Source organism: Phoxinus phoxinus (assembly GCF_949152265.1).
Source record: "Phoxinus phoxinus genome assembly, chromosome: 19".
Taxonomy (NCBI): Eukaryota; Metazoa; Chordata; class Actinopteri; order Cypriniformes; family Leuciscidae; genus Phoxinus; species Phoxinus phoxinus.
Window position 1 is genome coordinate 32,328,334 of NC_136894.1, and position 17,882 is coordinate 32,346,215.

General features: G+C 41.9%; 2 protein-coding genes across 4 annotated transcripts in view; both read right to left on the reverse strand.

Annotated features, from left to right (window-relative positions):
* syngap1a (synaptic Ras GTPase activating protein 1a) overlaps nucleotides 1-12,462 on the reverse strand; it is a 65,278-nt gene extending 52,816 nt beyond the window's left edge. For all 3 annotated transcript variants that reach the window (XM_079591207.1, XM_079591208.1, XM_079591206.1), the window contains exons 1-3: nucleotides 12,197-12,462; nucleotides 5,087-5,217; nucleotides 396-498 (exon numbers count right to left, since the gene is read on the reverse strand). In XM_079591207.1, coding sequence (XP_079447333.1) covers nucleotides 396-498; nucleotides 5,087-5,217; nucleotides 12,197-12,218 — 256 coding nt within the window. In that variant the 5' untranslated portion in view covers nucleotides 12,219-12,462. The remainder of the gene's footprint in view (nucleotides 1-395; nucleotides 499-5,086; nucleotides 5,218-12,196) is intronic.
* A 1,279-nt stretch (nucleotides 12,463-13,741) lies between these two features.
* Nucleotides 13,742-17,882, reverse strand: part of scn1bb (sodium channel, voltage-gated, type I, beta b) — an 11,341-nt gene continuing 7,200 nt past the window's right edge. Inside the window, exons 6-8 of the mRNA XM_079591865.1 lie at nucleotides 17,157-17,228; nucleotides 15,293-15,606; nucleotides 13,742-13,935 (exon numbers count right to left, since the gene is read on the reverse strand). Of these exons, the coding sequence (XP_079447991.1) occupies nucleotides 17,162-17,228 (67 nt within the window). The 3' untranslated portion in view covers nucleotides 13,742-13,935; nucleotides 15,293-15,606; nucleotides 17,157-17,161. The remainder of the gene's footprint in view (nucleotides 13,936-15,292; nucleotides 15,607-17,156; nucleotides 17,229-17,882) is intronic.

The following is a 17,882-nucleotide window of genomic DNA, read 5'->3' on the forward strand; positions in this document are numbered from 1 at the left end:
TGTGTGTGTGTGTGTATATAAGTATGTGTGTGTGTGTGTATAAGTGTGTGTGTGTGATTGAGTGGGCGTGTCTGTATGTGTGTGTGTATATAAGTATGTGTGTGTGTGTGTATAAGTATGTGTGTGTGTGTGTGTGCGTGTGTGTGTGTGTGTGTGATTGAGTGTGTGTGCGTGTGTGTGTGTGTGTGTGTGTGTGTGTGTGTGATTGAGTGTGTGTGTGTATGTGTGTGTGTGTGTGTGCGTGTGTGTGTGTGTGTGTGCGTGTGTGATTGAGTGTGTGTGTGTATGTGTGTGTGTGTGTGTGTGTGTGTGTGTGTGTGTGTGCGTGTGTGTGTGTGTGTGTGTGTGTGTGTGTGTGTGTGTGTATAAGTGTGTGTGTGTGTGTGTGTGTGTACCTGTCTCAGGATGGGGTCTGCTATCTGCAGGTACGCTGACGGTCCTGCGCAGCAGTTTGTGTCGGTGAGAGACGTGACGGTGATCATTCATCAATGGATGAACCTGACAACACAAACACACATTTATCATACAACACCTCATCTATATATAATAATAATGTAATAAGTGTAAGATTCACTTTGATTATTGCTAACTGCCAATGCGATTAGCTTAACTGCATTCTTCAGTAGTGATGATCAGATTCACACTTTCTGAAGTCTGATTTACTGTAGTGAATCGGTTCATTCTGATGCTGCACCTTCATTATACGACAAGATCACGTGTTTGATATATATTGATATTTATTGTAACAAAGTTCATTGGCGGTAGATTCTGCTCAGTTCATTGGCAAGGCCTCTTCGACGGCACGTTTCACCTTCTCCCCGGGTTTTGGCCCTAACGTTTCAAAGGCTCAAGGTAGAAGGAGGCGGGAACTATGCAAACATTCAGCGTAACATTAATGACAAAATAAACTAAACTAAAGTAAAGCAGCAGCCCCTCATAGACGACTGCCGCATAAACAAAACACAACGTATAGTCCAGGCCTGGTCCTCTCTCATCCTTCACTGTCGTCACTCTTCCCTTTACTCCTCCGTGAGACTCGAGACCGGTGTTGTGCACAGGTGAAACTCATTAACACTCACTCGCTCCGTTCCCACAGCTCTCGGCCCGCCCTGCTTGCCACATACTGTATATATACACGTGTTTAGTATCCGACAATTCATTGTAATGCCTAGGGCATAGGGCACTTTTAGGCGTAACCTTCGTTCACTCTCACCCTCTTTGGTCTCATCCACACTTCCTCCCCTAATCGGCTCTCAACACTAGATACTAACAGTGCAACTGACACTCTTTTCTCTACTCTAACATCTTGTTTAGACGACTTCTGCCCCCTTTCATCCTGGCCAGCCCGCGCCACCCCCTGGTTATCTGATGTTCCCTGAGAACATCGCTCTAAACTTTAGAAAGATCTCGCTGACATCGGTTTGTATCACCCCCCCCCCCCCTCTTCCTTTTCTGCTATTGTCTCTACTGCTAAAATGACTTACTATCACAACAAAATTAGCAATTCTGTCTGGACCACTATTGTTAAATACGATTGACAATTAGCATACAGTTTGCATTGGCGGTATGGTTCTGTTCTGGGTAAGAACTGCTAACTGGGTAAGTTAGTAGCAATAACCCCCTTAGGGTAAACAGAACAGAGCCAACATGAATGTATTGCAGATATCATTAATTCAATATTTTAATGTACAACATATATCGAGAATTTAGTCTGATTCAAGGGGAATGAGAACGACAAATCCTGACTGACAAGTGGAGCTGGGAGGGAGGAGGTCATCAGCTCCTGAGAATCGCGATCGCTGCTGATAATACTGAGGAGCTGATATATGTGTACAGTGATAGTGTCGTGTTCCTATAGTAGAGGATCAGCTGAGTCACTGATGCGAGCTTGACTAACATGACATGCCAGAACTGACACTACGCTTGATTTCTTCTGACTCTCACATACTTTTCAAAACCTTCTTCTCTCTTCTTAATCCTCCTCCTTCATTAAACCTAACAGCTGACGATTTTGCCACATTCTTCATAAATAAAACAACCACCATCAGAGGCCAATTCTCCACACCACACACTGACAACCATATCTTAACAGCAAACACACACACACACTCTCCCCTCCATCTCTCCACTCTCAGAGGCAGAAGTTTCCGAACTCATCCTTTCCAATCACCTACTACCTGTCCACTTGATCATATCCCCAATCATCTCCTTTAGACCACTTTTTCTTCAGGTTTACTCGCTCTCAATCACTCACATTTTCAACACCTCTCTTCACACTGGAGTGGTGAGGTGTCAAAGACCCAACATCTAGCTACTGGAGTGCCTCAGGGCTCAGTGCTGGGACTGCTTCTCTTCTCCATCTACATGTCATCACTAGATCTGTCATTCAGAAACATGGTTTATCCCATCACTGTTATCATCTAGCTACTGGAGTGCCTCAGGGCTCAGTACTGGGACCGCTTCTCTTCTCCATCTACATGTCATCACTAGATCTGTCATTCAGAAACATGGTTTATCCCATCACTGTTATCATCTAGCTACTGGAGTGCCTCAGGGCTCAGTGCTGGGTCCGCTTCTCTTCTCCATCTACATGTCATCACTAGGATCTGTCATTCAGAAACATGGTTTATCCCATCACTGTTATCATCTAGCTACTGGAGTGCCTCAGGGCTCAGTGCTGGGACCACTTCTCTTCTCCATCTACATGTCATCACTAGATCTGTCATTCAGAAACATGGTTTATCCCATCACTGTTATCATCTAGCTACTGGAGTGCCTCAGGGCTCAGTACTGGGACCGCTTCTCTTCTCCATCTACATGTCATCACTAGATCTGTCATTCAGAAACATGGTTTATCCCATCACTGTTATCATCTAGCTACTGGAGTGCCTCAGGGCTCAGTGCTGGGTCCGCTTCTCTTCTCCATCTACATGTCATCACTAGGATCTGTCATTCAGAAACATGGTTTATCCCATCACTGTTATCATCTAGTTACTGGAGTGCCTCAGGGCTCAGTACTGGGACCGCTTCTCTTCTCCATCTACATGTCATCACTAGTTCTGTCATTCAGAAACATGGTTTTTCCCATCACTGCTATCATCTAGCTACTGGAGTGCCTCAGGGCTCAGTGCTGGGTCCGCTTCTCTTCTCCATCTACATGTCATCACTAGGATCTGTCATTCAGAAACATGGTTTATCCCATCACTGCTATCATCTAGCTACTGGAGTGCCTCAGGGCTCAGTACTGGGACCGCTTCTCTTCTCCATCTACATGTCATCACTAGTTCTGTCATTCAGAAACATGTTTTTTCCCATCACTGCTATCATCTAGCTACTGGAGTGCCTCAGGGCTCAGTGCTGGGACCGCTTCTCTTCTCCATCTACATGTCATCACTAGATCTATCATTCAGAAACATGTTTTTTCCCATCACTGCTATCATCTAGCTACTGGAGTGCCTCAGGGCTCAGTGCTGGGACCGCTTCTCTTCTCCATCTACATGTCATCACTAGATCTATCATTCAGAAACATGGTTTATCCCATCACTGCTATCATCTAGCTACTGGAGTGCCTCAGGGCTCAGTGCTGGGACCGCTTCTCTTCTCCATCTACATGTCATCACTAGATCTATCATTCAGAAACATGGTTTATCCCATCACTGCTATCATCTAGCTACTGGAGTGCCTCAGGGCTCAGTGCTGGGGCCACTTCTCTTCTCCATCTTCATGTCAGCACTAGATCTGTCATTCAGAAACATGGTTTATCCCATCACTGTTATGCTGATCACACACAACTCAACCTCTCAATCCAGCCGGATGATTCGACGGGAGCTGCTTGCATCTTGAAATTTCTTGCTGGATGAAGGACTTTCAACTCAACCTTATGAAGACAGAACTGCTTGTGTTCTCACACAACCGATCACTTCATCACAACTTCTCCATTCAGCTGTAGGTTCATCATCCATAACATCCAGGAACCTTGGAGTTGTGATTGATGATCAATTGAGGATTTGCTTTATACAACATTAGGAGGATCAGGCCCTTCCTATCGGAGCTACACAACTCCTCATCCAAGCTCTTGTTCCCTCCAGACGGGACTATTGTAATGCTCTCTCCTTCCAGCATCTGTCAAACCTCTGCAACTGATCCAGATGCTGCAGCTAGAGTGTGTTTATCGAGCCGAAGAGACACACGTCACTCCTCTCCTCATAAACTTGCACTGGTTGCTCATTTTCTGCTCGCATCAAACTCAAGGCACTGATGTTCTCCTACAGATCAACCACTGGCTCTGCTCCTCTACACCTAAACTCACTACTCCAGACCGATGTGTCTCCAGAAGCTTGTGTTCTGCAGGTGAACAGTGTCTTGTGGTGCATCATCAGTCTTTAGCCATATTCAAGAAACTTATATTCATATTGCACCAATAGATATTCATGTTTATTCCGGTATTGTGCCTGTTATGTGCTGTGAAACATGAGAGCAGTTTTAGCGTTTTACACCAAACATATAACGGTGAGTGAGTGTGACCTGGACGATCAGTGGATGCGGAGATATTTTGCTAAATAAAATTATCCTGCCAGAAGAATTGCGTGATAACTTTATCATTTATTTTTCCGTCTGTCTCATCTAGGCAAGCTTTTGTGAGGTTTAACGCATGCGCAGTAAGGGGAATTTAGTGTTTTCAGTGTGGATGAGAAACTTTTGTAAGACGCCAGTGTGGACGGAGAGCGTTTTTTAAATGAAAACGCAGTTTTCAAATGTTTCCTGATTAATGTATCCGTAGAATAACTGGGACTGGTCACAGCACTCGCATATTGTGCGTCTATTGATGGTTTGATTGCTTGTATTGCTCTCCTCATGTCTAAGTCACTTTGGATAAAAGCATCTGCTAAATTATTAAATGTAAATATAATGCTTCTATATAAAAATGATATATTTATATGATTGGTTTGTAGGCGCATTAGAGTTTGCAAGCAGCTTTTTCAACACTGATGATCCAAGAGAGTCAAAGTGTCATCAAAGGCCTGCAGCTCCCTCTAGTGTTCACAGCTGTGAGTGTGTGTGTGTGTGTGTGTGTGTGTGTGTTCACCTCCTCTTGATCCAACAGGTAGAACTGGTCTCCATCTCTGACGCGGAGCTGGCGGCTCCAGCCGGGGGAGTCGTGTGCGTGGCCATTCAGAGGAGTGTGAGGCCGAGAACATGGAGACACACACCTTCCATCTGAACACACACACACACACACACACACACACACACACACACACACACACACACACACACACACACACACACACACACACACACACACACACACACACACACACACACACACACACACTATTAGTGCACATGATACAACTGAATCAGACTTGAATACTTTTACTTTACACAATATTTATTCAAAATAAAAAAAATCATAAAATGGCACATTACTGTCAGATTTATTGTCATGGCAGATTCACACTTTCGGTACAAATTGAGCAAAAAATTATAATTTTGTCGCAAAGTATCACTTTCAGCAGGTCAAGCTAAATAATATGTGTTGTTTTATTATACATAATTTTATTAATTATTTAATTACAATTATTTATCAATAATTATTTTAAATGACATCTGCAAATTAACCGCAATACTGTAAGCCAAGTTTATATCTAAATACAGTATACAATTCTGGTCAGTGTAACATTACTTTATTATAATTATTTATTATTAATTATCTTATTTTTGCAATACTATAAGCTACATTTATGTCTAAACATAGTGTCTGGTTTGTGTAAGATTATTTCATAGCACTAAACAGATATACACACATTTTACAGCAATATTTTTTTTAATGTTTAATTTTTTTAAATGAACACTCCAGAGTGGGTAGCAGGACCGCAGACTCTAGGAATAACTCGTTATTTAGTTTATAGCTGGTTAACAGTAACAATAATGCTGTGCAGGTGGGACACATTTTTACTACAGTTAATAAATTCAATAGATGATGTCAAAATGATGACGTATGATTTTAAAAGTAGCGAGGTCACGACCTCTAGGCCAACATGGGTCACATGACTCAAACACTTCAAGTGCAGTTTGTATGGAAAGCACATATCTGGATGAATATGAGCACCGAGAGGACGGGATCATAAAGAGCACAGCAACACTCAATGCGCCATATATGGAAACACACACAAGACAAATTTAAAACTCATTTTGACACTTGCTTTTGTGTCCCGATCGCCCCCACAGCGAGAGAGAGAGAGAGAGAGAGAGAGAGAGAGAGAGAGAGTGAGAGAGAGAGAGAAAGAGAGAGATAGAAAGAGAGAGTGAGGAGAGAGATGAGAGAGAGAGAGAGAGTGAGGAGAGAGAGAGCGAGAGAGAGTGAGGAGAGAGAGAGAGCGAGAGAGAGAGAGAGGAGAGAGAGAGCGAGCGAGCGAGAGTAAGAGAGCGAGCGAGCGAGCGAGCGAGCGAGAGAGAGAGGGAGGAAGATGGGTTACAGCCCAAGAGATGTCACTTCCGTGACGCCCACTCTCTCTCTCTCTCGCTCGCACACCCCCAGCCTGTTACCATGACGACCACGGCCGAGCGGGCTAAAAAACGACTTAAAGCGACCGATATAGCGTGAGAGAGAGAGGGGGATTATGAAAGAGAGGAAAAGGAAAGGCAGAGAGGTGGGTGTCAGATGGAAGTGTTTGAGTACAGCATGAAAACGGGATGAGAGGAGAGAACTATTCTGGAAGAGGGAGCCAACTCTGCGTTGCCATGGCAACCGTGATGGATGTAATCCCGCTCTCTCTCTCTCTGTAGGTGGGAGTCTCTTCCTCTGGCAGCTGGACCCGCAACACATGTGCTTTGGAAACGTTCTCCAGAACACTTTCCACAGGCCGTTCCCGTCGCGTCTCCGCGGAGATGTCACGGTGTTTCAGAAAGCTTGCTTATTTAGTCATGATCAGCTTGGTGCTCAAGGTCATTTGCTGCTTATTAGAATGACTATTCAATGCTAATATTTCTACAAACGTGAACTTTTCAAAGACCAGTCGTTTGCTAGACTAATTCATGTTAACATGAGAACATTAGATTCATGAAGAGTATAACAGTGAAAACACGGAAAGCCGTAAAACTCGGCGGGGAAAGAGTTAACGACCTGGAGACATTTTCAGCAGCACTAAAGCAAATGTTTATTTGGCTGTAGTTCTTTATGTTAAACCAAAGGTCAAAGGTCAGGCAGATTTAACATGTCGAAATCAAGCTGAGCTTCTCACGCATCTGCACAGATGGCTCTGACAGTCACTGTGAGGTAATCAAACATATGAAACATGAATAAAAATGATGCTGAGCACATGCTCTTAGAAATGAAATGCTCGTCCTGAATGACCTATAGCTATTCATGAACAAGAATCAAGAAGTTAGTTCACATCTTCTTCCATAAAGCAGATTAACTGTGTGTCAACATGTTATTGGCTTGATCTGGAAATCGATGCCTGATGCCCACAGAAGCCTCAATATTTCCATAATGTCACAGCTAACTGCTAAAGTCGCAGGAACACAGCTTCTGCATTAAACAGGTTTATTATTAAAAGCCTTTTCTACAGCCGTGCTGGTGATGGGACATGAGAGCGCTTAAGACGAGTCTGTGATTGATGCATCCAATGTGTGATTCTTACATAAACGCTCCGGCCACGTGTTCAGCAGAGATCCGGACTGTCAGAACACACCGAGATCAAGAAGAGCCGTGATATGAGTTCGGGAACACAGCTTTCTTGGACTGACAGACATGAATTTGACTTTACATATGAATGAGATGATTCATCAACTCTACATTTACATAAACATAAAACTCACCAAATACACAGATGAACAACTGTAAAATAGCATTTAATGGAGCGTAGCTGGAAGAAAACAAAACTAGAGGTATATCGCATTTCATGGAAAGACAGCATTATTGCATACAGCACGGCCTAAAGCTGAGATCTGCTTATTTTATATCTCTCTTAGAAGAAAACCAACACAATCCTAGGTATTTATTTGAAACAGTGGCTAAATTAACAAGAAATAAAGCGTCAACCCCAGAAGTTTCCAAGCAACACAGCAGTAATGACTTTATGAACTTCTTTACTTACAAGATTGATAATATTATGGAGAAAATTATAACTATGCAACCGTCTAATACAGTATCGCATCAGCGAGTGCATTGTAGTCTCCCTGAGGGAAAGGGATTCACTCATTGCTATAGGAGAGGAAGAATTGTCTAAACTTGTTAAAGGGATGGTCCGGAGTAAAGTCAGTAAAGTCAGATCCAGGCAGATCTCGGATCGTCATCACTACATCCTTATGCTTCACTTTCTGCCAGGACTTTTACTGACTTTTCTCAACTCACAGAAGTGACGTCAATGTCCGGTTTAGCAGCAGCATAACCCATCAGGCAAGTGTTATTTTAATAAACTTATGATGTACTTACAAACTTTCTAATGCCTCATTTTATGAGTACAGAACATATTTGCACCACTATAGCAGTTTGGTGCCATTCTGGACATTATTAGTGGGGTAATTTCCGAGATACATATTTGGAGCCTTTAGCGCCTGCACTAAGCCATTCGGCTGATTTCTCGAAATAAGCTTGAACTTTAATATTGTTCGACCAAAGAAAAAAAAGGCTTTGGGTTTGGTGTTTGGCTCGAGGTCATTGTGCAAAGGACCCTAGGTTGATTTTACTCCTGACCATCCCTTTAAATCATCTAAATCAACCACATGTATGTTAGACCATATACACCCCAACTGTGTTCCTTTCTTGAAAGAAATGATATCTGCGAGGATTTTCAGTCCGGATTTAGACCGTACCATAGTACCGAGACAGCTCTCGTTAGAGTCACACATGATTTGCTCTTATCATCCGATCGCGGTTGTGTCTCTCTATTAGTATTACTTGATCTTAGTGCTACATTTGACACCATTGACCACAACATCCTTTTAAATAGACTCGAACATTATGTTGGCATTAGTGGAATTGCACTAGCATGGTTTAAATCATACTTATCTGACCGTTATCAGTTTGTAGCAGTAAATGAAGAGATGTCTTATCAATCACAAGTTCAGTATGGCGTACCACAAGGCTCAGTACTAGGACCGCTGCTGTTCACTCTGTATATGCTACCCTTACACACACACACACACACACACACACACACAGACACACACACACACACACACACTATAGTTCTTCACGCCCTGACAAAACTTAGCAATTCAAATAAATGCAACAATTATATTTAAATTATAATATACATGTGAACAAGACGATTCATCAACTGTAAATGTATGTCAAATTATATATACAGCCAATATCATGATCTAATCATAATCTGATCATTATTACCTTTGATACTTTATTATTAAATTTCAAATAAACACACTGACATCCATAGTCTGTTGTCGCAAACAGAAGTGAAAGATAAAACACGCAAAAGTGGATCAGATGCTTAAACCGCATCATCAGTGACGGCTCTGTACATCATAACCTCAATATTTCAGCATTCATGCGCATAACAAACAGTGAGTCTGTGATTGGTGACAAACGCTCAACCACTGCAGAGACACACTGAAACACATCGTAACTAGAGAACGAAGACACAACAGGAGCAGAACGCTTGTCAGCATCGGCTAAACAGCTGTTACTGTGATGCAACAATACAATCATGACGATACGATCACATCTAGATCATCAAGATAAAGTCATGCTCATGTTTTAAACTTTTCCTGCAGCTCAATCAGTAGAGCGTTGGTGCTTGCAACGCCAAGGTCATGGGTTCGATTCCCAGGGAAAGCAAGAACTGATAAGATTGTAAACCTCGAAATGCAATGTAAGTCGCTTCGGATAAAAGCGTCTGCCAAATGCATAAATGTAAATCTTCCAAAGAATGTTCTCTCAACGTTATGAACAAACGTTCTTCCAAGAATATTAATAGAACGTTAGTACAAAGTTATCTGGTCTTAATAATGTTCTCAAAACGTTAGAAGAAAAACATCATTTAGTTTCAGAACGTTGATACAATGGAATGTCCCCTTAACGTTCATATAACCAATAAGAAAAAAACAATTTTAAAAACTGGATGTTTTGACCGTTCAGAGAACATACAAATGTTTCCATTATTAAATGGGAATGTTAGCAAAACGTTATTAGAACATATTTTGGGCTGTTAGTTAACACTCTGCATGTGCATTAACTCAACATAACTATTTCAAAGTAGTAACCAGTGAACATGCACATCAGTTAGACAAAGAAAAAGTGTACAGTCAGAAGTATAAAACAGATCTTACACTCGATCCACACCAGAACACATGAATACCTCCCAGGGCATGTAGTATGTGTGTGTGTGTGTGTGTGTGTGTGTGTGCGTGTGTGTGTGTGTGTGTGTGTGTGTGCGTGTGTGTGTGTGTGTGTGTGTGTGTGTGTGTGTGTGTGTGCGTGTGTGTGTGTGTGTGTGTGTGTGTGTGTGTGTGTGCGTGCGTGTGTGCGTGTGTGTGTGTGTGTGTGTGTGTGTGTGCGTGTAGCATGTACAGAGTGAACAGCAGCGGTCCTAGCACTGAGCCTTGTGGTACTCCATACTGAACTTGTGATTGATAAGACATAATGCTGAGCGGTATACCGATTCATACCGAATACCAGTGTTTTTATTATGATATTCATTTTTAATATACCACAATACCGGTGCATGTCGCTTTAACAACGCTGTTCACTGTTAGCACAGCTAACGTTATGAGTTACGAAGTCTGACAATGAAACTTTTACTAAAATGAAACTTACTAAATAAAATACCGCCAGATACCGTGAAACCGGTATCATTTAGAAAAATACCGTGATATGGGTTTTTGGTCATACCGCCCAGCACTAGTGCCAACGTCATGTGCGAGTCGGTTCAGAAGAACGCTGAGGTCGCTGGTGTCAAACGCAGATGAGAACGAAACTTGAGTTGATCTGAATAATGAGCTGCTTCATCCCTGAATCATATTTGATGAAGTTTGCATCATTGATTCTGTAATTTTCCTGTTTGTTACTGTGAAGCAGCACTGATGATCTAATAATACACCAAACTGTTTGTTTCGTTGTGAATGAACACTACAGACAGAAGTCCGGCCGACAGGAGCGCATGACATTTAAACAGCTCTCGCTGAAACTCCTCCAGCTCGATGTAAATGAGCTCTCGAGATCTACAGTGGCACGACTGGCGCTCGCCAGCGGGATCCACACACACCGGATCACACCAGCGCTGCACACACACCGGATCACACCAGCGCTGCACACACACCGGATCACACCAGCGCTGCACACACACCGGATCACACCAGCACTGCACACACACCGGATCACACCAGCGCTGCACACACACCGGATCACACCAGCGCTGCACACACACCGGATCACACCAGCGCTGCACACACACCGGATCACACCAGCGCTGCACACACACCGGATCACACCAGCGCTGCACACACACCGGATCAGACCAGCGCTGCACACACACCGGATCACACCAGCGCTGCACACACACCGGATCACACCAGCGCTGCACACACACCGGATCACACCAGCGCTGCACACACACGTCCAGCACGGACACACTGATGACTCAACATGCACTCATTTAACAACACACAACCCTAATGTACACAACGGATCACTAAACTAAGAAGAAACATGATTATGCTTATGAAAACCCATCAAATGTGAAGTGTCACACAGGGGATTCTGGGAATGACATTCCAATGTTAACTATAGGGTTATATCCTTTTTTACATCTAAAAATGGTTTCTAGTGCTTTACTGTACAATTACATTAGATGTAACACAGTTCCCCTGCACTGTATACCGAGCATCGCTACAGTATTTTACAGTTAACAATAATTGTGTGATTCTCAGTGAGTATTTGTGTTGATGTTCTCGCGTGTGTTCCGGAAGCTGTCCCTCGTGCGCGCGCGCGGGCCGCTCCTGACTCGGTTCGGTTCGGGATCTATAAATAAACCTGCCGTTTCTGAGCTCAACTATTCACACTGATTATCGATCGCAATGATTGGTCTCTCACGCGGAAGGTGCATTATCGATCAGGTGAACGTCAAGGCATCGCTGGACTGCAGAGTGAGAGCTGTCAATCATCTGTCGGCCAGCGCGAGCCCGTATTGATCAGTGATCGGAGCCGATCAGATGATCGATTAGAACTCACCTTGTGAAGACACATAGGACATGATCCTCCGGCACTGACCGTGATCAGCTCGCTCTGTGAGGATCCATCATCACTCCTCCAGCGCGACAACATTCAAAAATACAGGAGAGAATGACGCACAGCTCTCCAGACGCGAGGCGCGCGCACGCAAGGTGCTATTCTGGTTATTCTTATTATACTATTATTGATCTGAATGATGATCGAAAAGATCCGCTGATCACTTTGCGCTCCCGTAACCGAACGCAAGCGCGCACTGGCACGCACACGGGGACGCGCACGGGCGCGCGCACCCTCACGGCGCGGTCCAATGAGTGAGAGGACTGATCGAGCCCGAACCCGAACCCGAACCCGAACCGAACTCGTACTCGAACCCGAACCGAACCGAACCGAACCAGTGAGAAGTTAGTCAGGACAGTTGCGCTGTGGAGATGAAGTGGATCCACTGGAACTCCATATTGTGAAATATTATTATAATGTAAATCATCAGTTCTCTATGTGAATATACAGTAAAGTGTAATTTATTCCTGTGATCAAAGCTCCAGTCTTCAGTGTCACATGATCCTTCAGAACTCAGTGTAATATTATTTCATATTAGAAACATTTATGATCACATTGTTTCTTATTTGAGTGAATCTCCTCTTGGAAACCTGGATATATGAGCGAGAGTATTAAAAGTGTAATTTCTAGACCTGGAAAACTCATGGAAGTGTTTTCAATTATTAAAAAGTCATGGAATTTTTTTAATAATTATAAATTTTTTCTAGTTATGGAGGGTATAGAAATCTATATTCTATCCAGCTATTTCTCCGTAAGTAATCACAAACCATTAATAACGTCAGGTAAAACTGAAAAAATATTATAAATATTTTTTTATTTATAATAAAAAAATGATTTTACTTCATTAGATAATTAGATATTATTATTACTATAAATATATTTATATAAATATTAAATTAAATTCCACTCCTAGTTTCTGTAAAATAAAGCTTATTTCAGTTTATTTATAAATATCTTATTTCATTATCTTCATGAAATAGTATTATAACCAATATAATATTTATATAAATATACAATTAAATTGCCACTCCTAGTTACTGTAAAATAAAATATATTTATAAATATATTATTTCATTATTGTAATTAAATATTATTATTATTCAGTTTTTGAATATTCTGAAAATGTTTTCAATTTATGTATAATTATTTAATGAAGTATAGTATTATAATCATAACAAACTATAATGTTTATTTATGTAAATATGAAGTCTAGAGAAAAACTGTAAAAATACATCATAAAATATAACAATGATACATTAATTCATTAATTTAGAATTAAGAAAAAAAATACATTAATAAAAATAAATAAAATTGGATGTAAATAAATAAATATGATAAAAGAAATACATTTATTTCATTAAAACAGACACGTTGAAAAAACAATAAAAATCTATTAAAATAAATTAATAGTTTTGATTAAAATAAAAAATTAATTAAAAAAAATACATTTTATGTTAACAAATAAAGAAGAAACGCCACAGAATATTTCAACAAAAGCGAGTTTAATTCATGATCATCATAAACACATCTGGTGTAGAACAGACTATCATGCTTACAGGAAATATGCAAAAATATCAAATCATAACAGTAATAATGTAAATAATGCTTCAGCTTTGTCACTATAATGCATATTAAGAAATATTATGTTATGCTGAATTATGTTTCATGTTTGGTTTTGCGTCCTGTCATGTGACTTTATGAGGAACTCGTTCATCGTTGCTGTCGATGATGCATTAATAATGTGAACAAACACACAATCAACAGTTCATCTACACTCGTTTAATTTACTCTCTCCCCCCTCTCTCTCCCCCCACTCTCTCTCTCTCTCTCTCTCTCTCTCCCCCCTCTCTCTCCCCCCCTCCCCCCCTCTCTCTCCCCCCCTCCCCCCCTCCCCCCCTCTCTCTCTATCCCCCCCTCTCTCTCCCCCCCCTCCCCCCTCTCTCTCTATCCCCCCTCTCTCTCCCCCCCCCTCTCTCTCCACCCCCCCCTCTCCCCCCCTCCCTCCCTCTCTCCCCCCCCTCCCCCCCCCCCCCTCTCCAAACGTCACATGATCAGAAACGCAGGCCTGTGATTGGATGTTCAGTGTTTTAAAGCTCCTACAACATGAACTGCTACATTGGAGAACTCGGGTTTATGTCATATTGCACCACACTATACAGATATGATCGATAAACTCTATGAATTATTATTACGTACATAAAGGAAGTTTCTTCAGATTCACGTTTTTTACTCGTGCAGTTTCAGCAGATCATCTTACAGTCATTAATATATAAATGTGTGTGAGAGAGTGTGTCTGTGTGATAGTGTGTGTGTGATAGTGTGTGTGTGAGAGAGTGTGTGTGTGTGTATGAGCGAGGAGAGTAATGCCAGGGCTGCCAACTTTTGAGTTTAGCTTGGAGTGAGATTGGGGGGGGGGGGGGGGGGGGGGACTTGCATCACAATAAGTTGTGATTGTCAAAACATTTGGTTATTTTTAAGTTTACTGACAATGTTACAGTGTTTAGCTGCATGGTTACGATTACTGGCAGGTTACTGTATTTATTATTGCTTGACATCTTGATTCAATATCGATTCATTCTGATAATTATTAGTTACAGTAGATACATGTTAAACAATAACTCACTAATGCTGAAAACATAGAGAGCCCTAGGCTATTTTTATTAAAGGTTAAAAATAACAACTTAAATGAAATATAATGCGTTATTTATTATAATAACAACTTTATAATATTTTAATGATATAAGTAAAAATATATGTAGCCTAATATAGTGGACATAATTAGCATATTTAGCTAATTTTTCTAGCCTAAAAATGGTCATTAAATTGCTTTCCTGATGTAAATGTAACTTCTGTGACGTTGTTCCTGTTTGATTGGCTCCTCACCGCGGCTGAACGACACTGGTTGATCCGAGGTGAGTTCGGGTTTATTTACTAATAGTAAAGAAGAGTTAGAGATGATCGGGTCACGTGACGCTTGAGCGGAGGCGCTAGAGATCTGTCACGTCACAAGCGCCAAAACGGTATTATTGTTTGAATTGCGTAATCAAATTGACAGAATCTGAGATCTGATCATGTATTGTATATCCAGGTAACTGCTCTGTCGTGTCTGTCGGGGTCAGTGTCCTCTTTATGCTTCCCGATGTCTGTCTGCGTGAGAGAATGTGTGTGGCGTGAGCGTGTGGAAAGGGCCGCTGGCGAGAGAGTTGGCAGCCCTGTGATGCAGTGCGTCTCATGAGCGTTCGGTTCATGCATAGCGTGAGGAGTCATGCGCGACACAGGATCGGCCGCCAGGAACAGCAGCGGACACACCAGCGGCCGGTGACCGCCGCTCAGGAGAGGCTCCTGGGGGAAACCTGCAGAAACCAGAACAAGTGGATCAGCAGCGCTCCTGTGCGTTTAGCTAATGCTAATGTTTGAAGATACCGTTCCTGTCCCCTTAACGTTCACATCACATTTTAAACATTTAATAAACTGGACATTTTTAAACTTTCATACAACAGTTTTCATAAGTTAATGGGAATATTAGCAAAGCATTATCAGAACATGCTAATCCATGCTAGCAATGTGTTAAAATGTGCCAGCAGCATGCTAAGTATTTTTCCAACATGTTAATTCATGTTAGCAACATGGTTATTTATGATAGCAATGTGTAAAAACCTGATAGCGAAATGTTAAATCATGCTAATGTGCTAAAACATGCTAACAGAATGATAATTAATTTTAACACCTTTTAACACCTTAATAAATAATTTTAACAATGTGGTAGGCTAATTCATGTCAGCAACATGCTAATTCATGCTAACAATGTATTAAAACAGGCTAGCAACATGTTGAAAAAAGCTAGAAGCATGCTAATTTATGCTATCAACATGCTAATTAATGCTAACAATGTGCTAAAACATGTTAAAGGAACACTCCGACTTTTTGGGACTTCAGCCTATTCACCGTATCCCCCAGAGTTAGATAAGTCCACACATACCTTTTTCATCTCCGTGCGCGCTATAAGTCTGTTTGACGCACCCACCGCTAGCCTAGCTTAGCACAAAGACTGGATGTAAATGGCTCCAGCTAGCATACTAATCCAAATAAGTGACAAAATAACGCAAACATTTTCCTATTTACATGTTGTGATTTGTATAGTCACAGAGTGTACAAAAAACAAAGTCACATGAGACACAGACATATTTTAACCGTATAAATACTGGGAACTATATTATCTGAAGGCGAAGCACTGCTACTTGGGCGGAGTGATAACCGCAGCACCTGAGACGCGTCGTGGTGAGGAGCAGAGAGTTCGTTCAGAACGCGTCTCAGGTGCGCTGCGGTTATCACTCCGCCCAAGTAGCAGTGCTTCGCCTTCAGATAATATAGTTCCCAGTATTTATACAGTTAAAATATGTCTGTGTCTCATGTGACTTTGTTTTTTGTACACTCTGTGACTATACAAATCACAACATGTAAATAGGAAAATGTTTGCGTTATTTTGTCACTTATTTGGATTAGTATGCTAGCTGCAACCATTTACATCCAGTCTTTGTGCTAAGCTAGGCTAGCGGTGGGTGCTTCAAACAGACTTATAGCGCGCACGGAGATGAAAAAGGTATGTGTGGACTTATCTAACTCTGGGGGATAAGGTGAATAGGCTGAAGTCCCAAAAAGTCGGAGTGTTCCTTTAATTTATGATAGCAACATGGCTATTCCTACTAGCAATGTGCTAAAACATTAGCAACTAATTCTAATTCATGCATGCTAATGTGTTAAAACATGATAACACCATGACAAATCATGATAGCAACATGCTAATACATGCTAACAACAAGCTAGGAAGCTTTCAGACAAGGCTTTGTCAAGCATTAGGTGTGTTTGTGTGTGGCGTACACAGGCCGTCGCTGCTGGCTCTCACCTGTGTTATTCTGCGACCTGCACGCCGGCGCAGTTGTCTTTGCCCTCAGATGCGATGGCTAAATACTCCGCGCTGCAACAGAGAACACAAACACGATGAGTTCAGGTTTAAGTCTTTGCTTCTGCAACAACGACGACGAGAGCCCGTATTTAACTACGTACCTTTTTATTCTGGCTATTAGATTCATCTTTATACCATCATTAATAAATAGTGTCGGATGGTGACGAATTAATTTACTGCACAAATATGTTAATCTGCCGGTTTAATGTTATTAATGTAACGGTCTAAACTCATGGTCTAAAGCTCGGGCGCAGGTTCAGTCAGGGCGTCCGAATCCACTTCTGCTAGTTTAACGACGGGACAAATGGCCGGCGCTCCCGGCGCATGTCGTCTCTGTTCTCTTGAAGAGTAACTGGTGTGTTTGGGCGTAACGTGCAATAAACCAATCAGAGTCTAATCTCCCATTCCCTTCAAAGGCACACTATGCAAGATTTGTACATTCGAAGTAATTCGAAGTAATTGTCCGACGCATCCATCTGTATACGGCGGGGGGGTCAGGCCGCGAGTGCAGAGACGGCTCTGCGGGAGTGGTGTTTACGACAGTAACGGTAAACACAAGTACTCCACGCCGACTCTAGGGGTCGCTGACACAAACAAAAACTGCATAGTATGCCTTTAAAAGCCAGTTGTGCTCGTCCATGGCGGATTCGCTATTTACACGGAGGA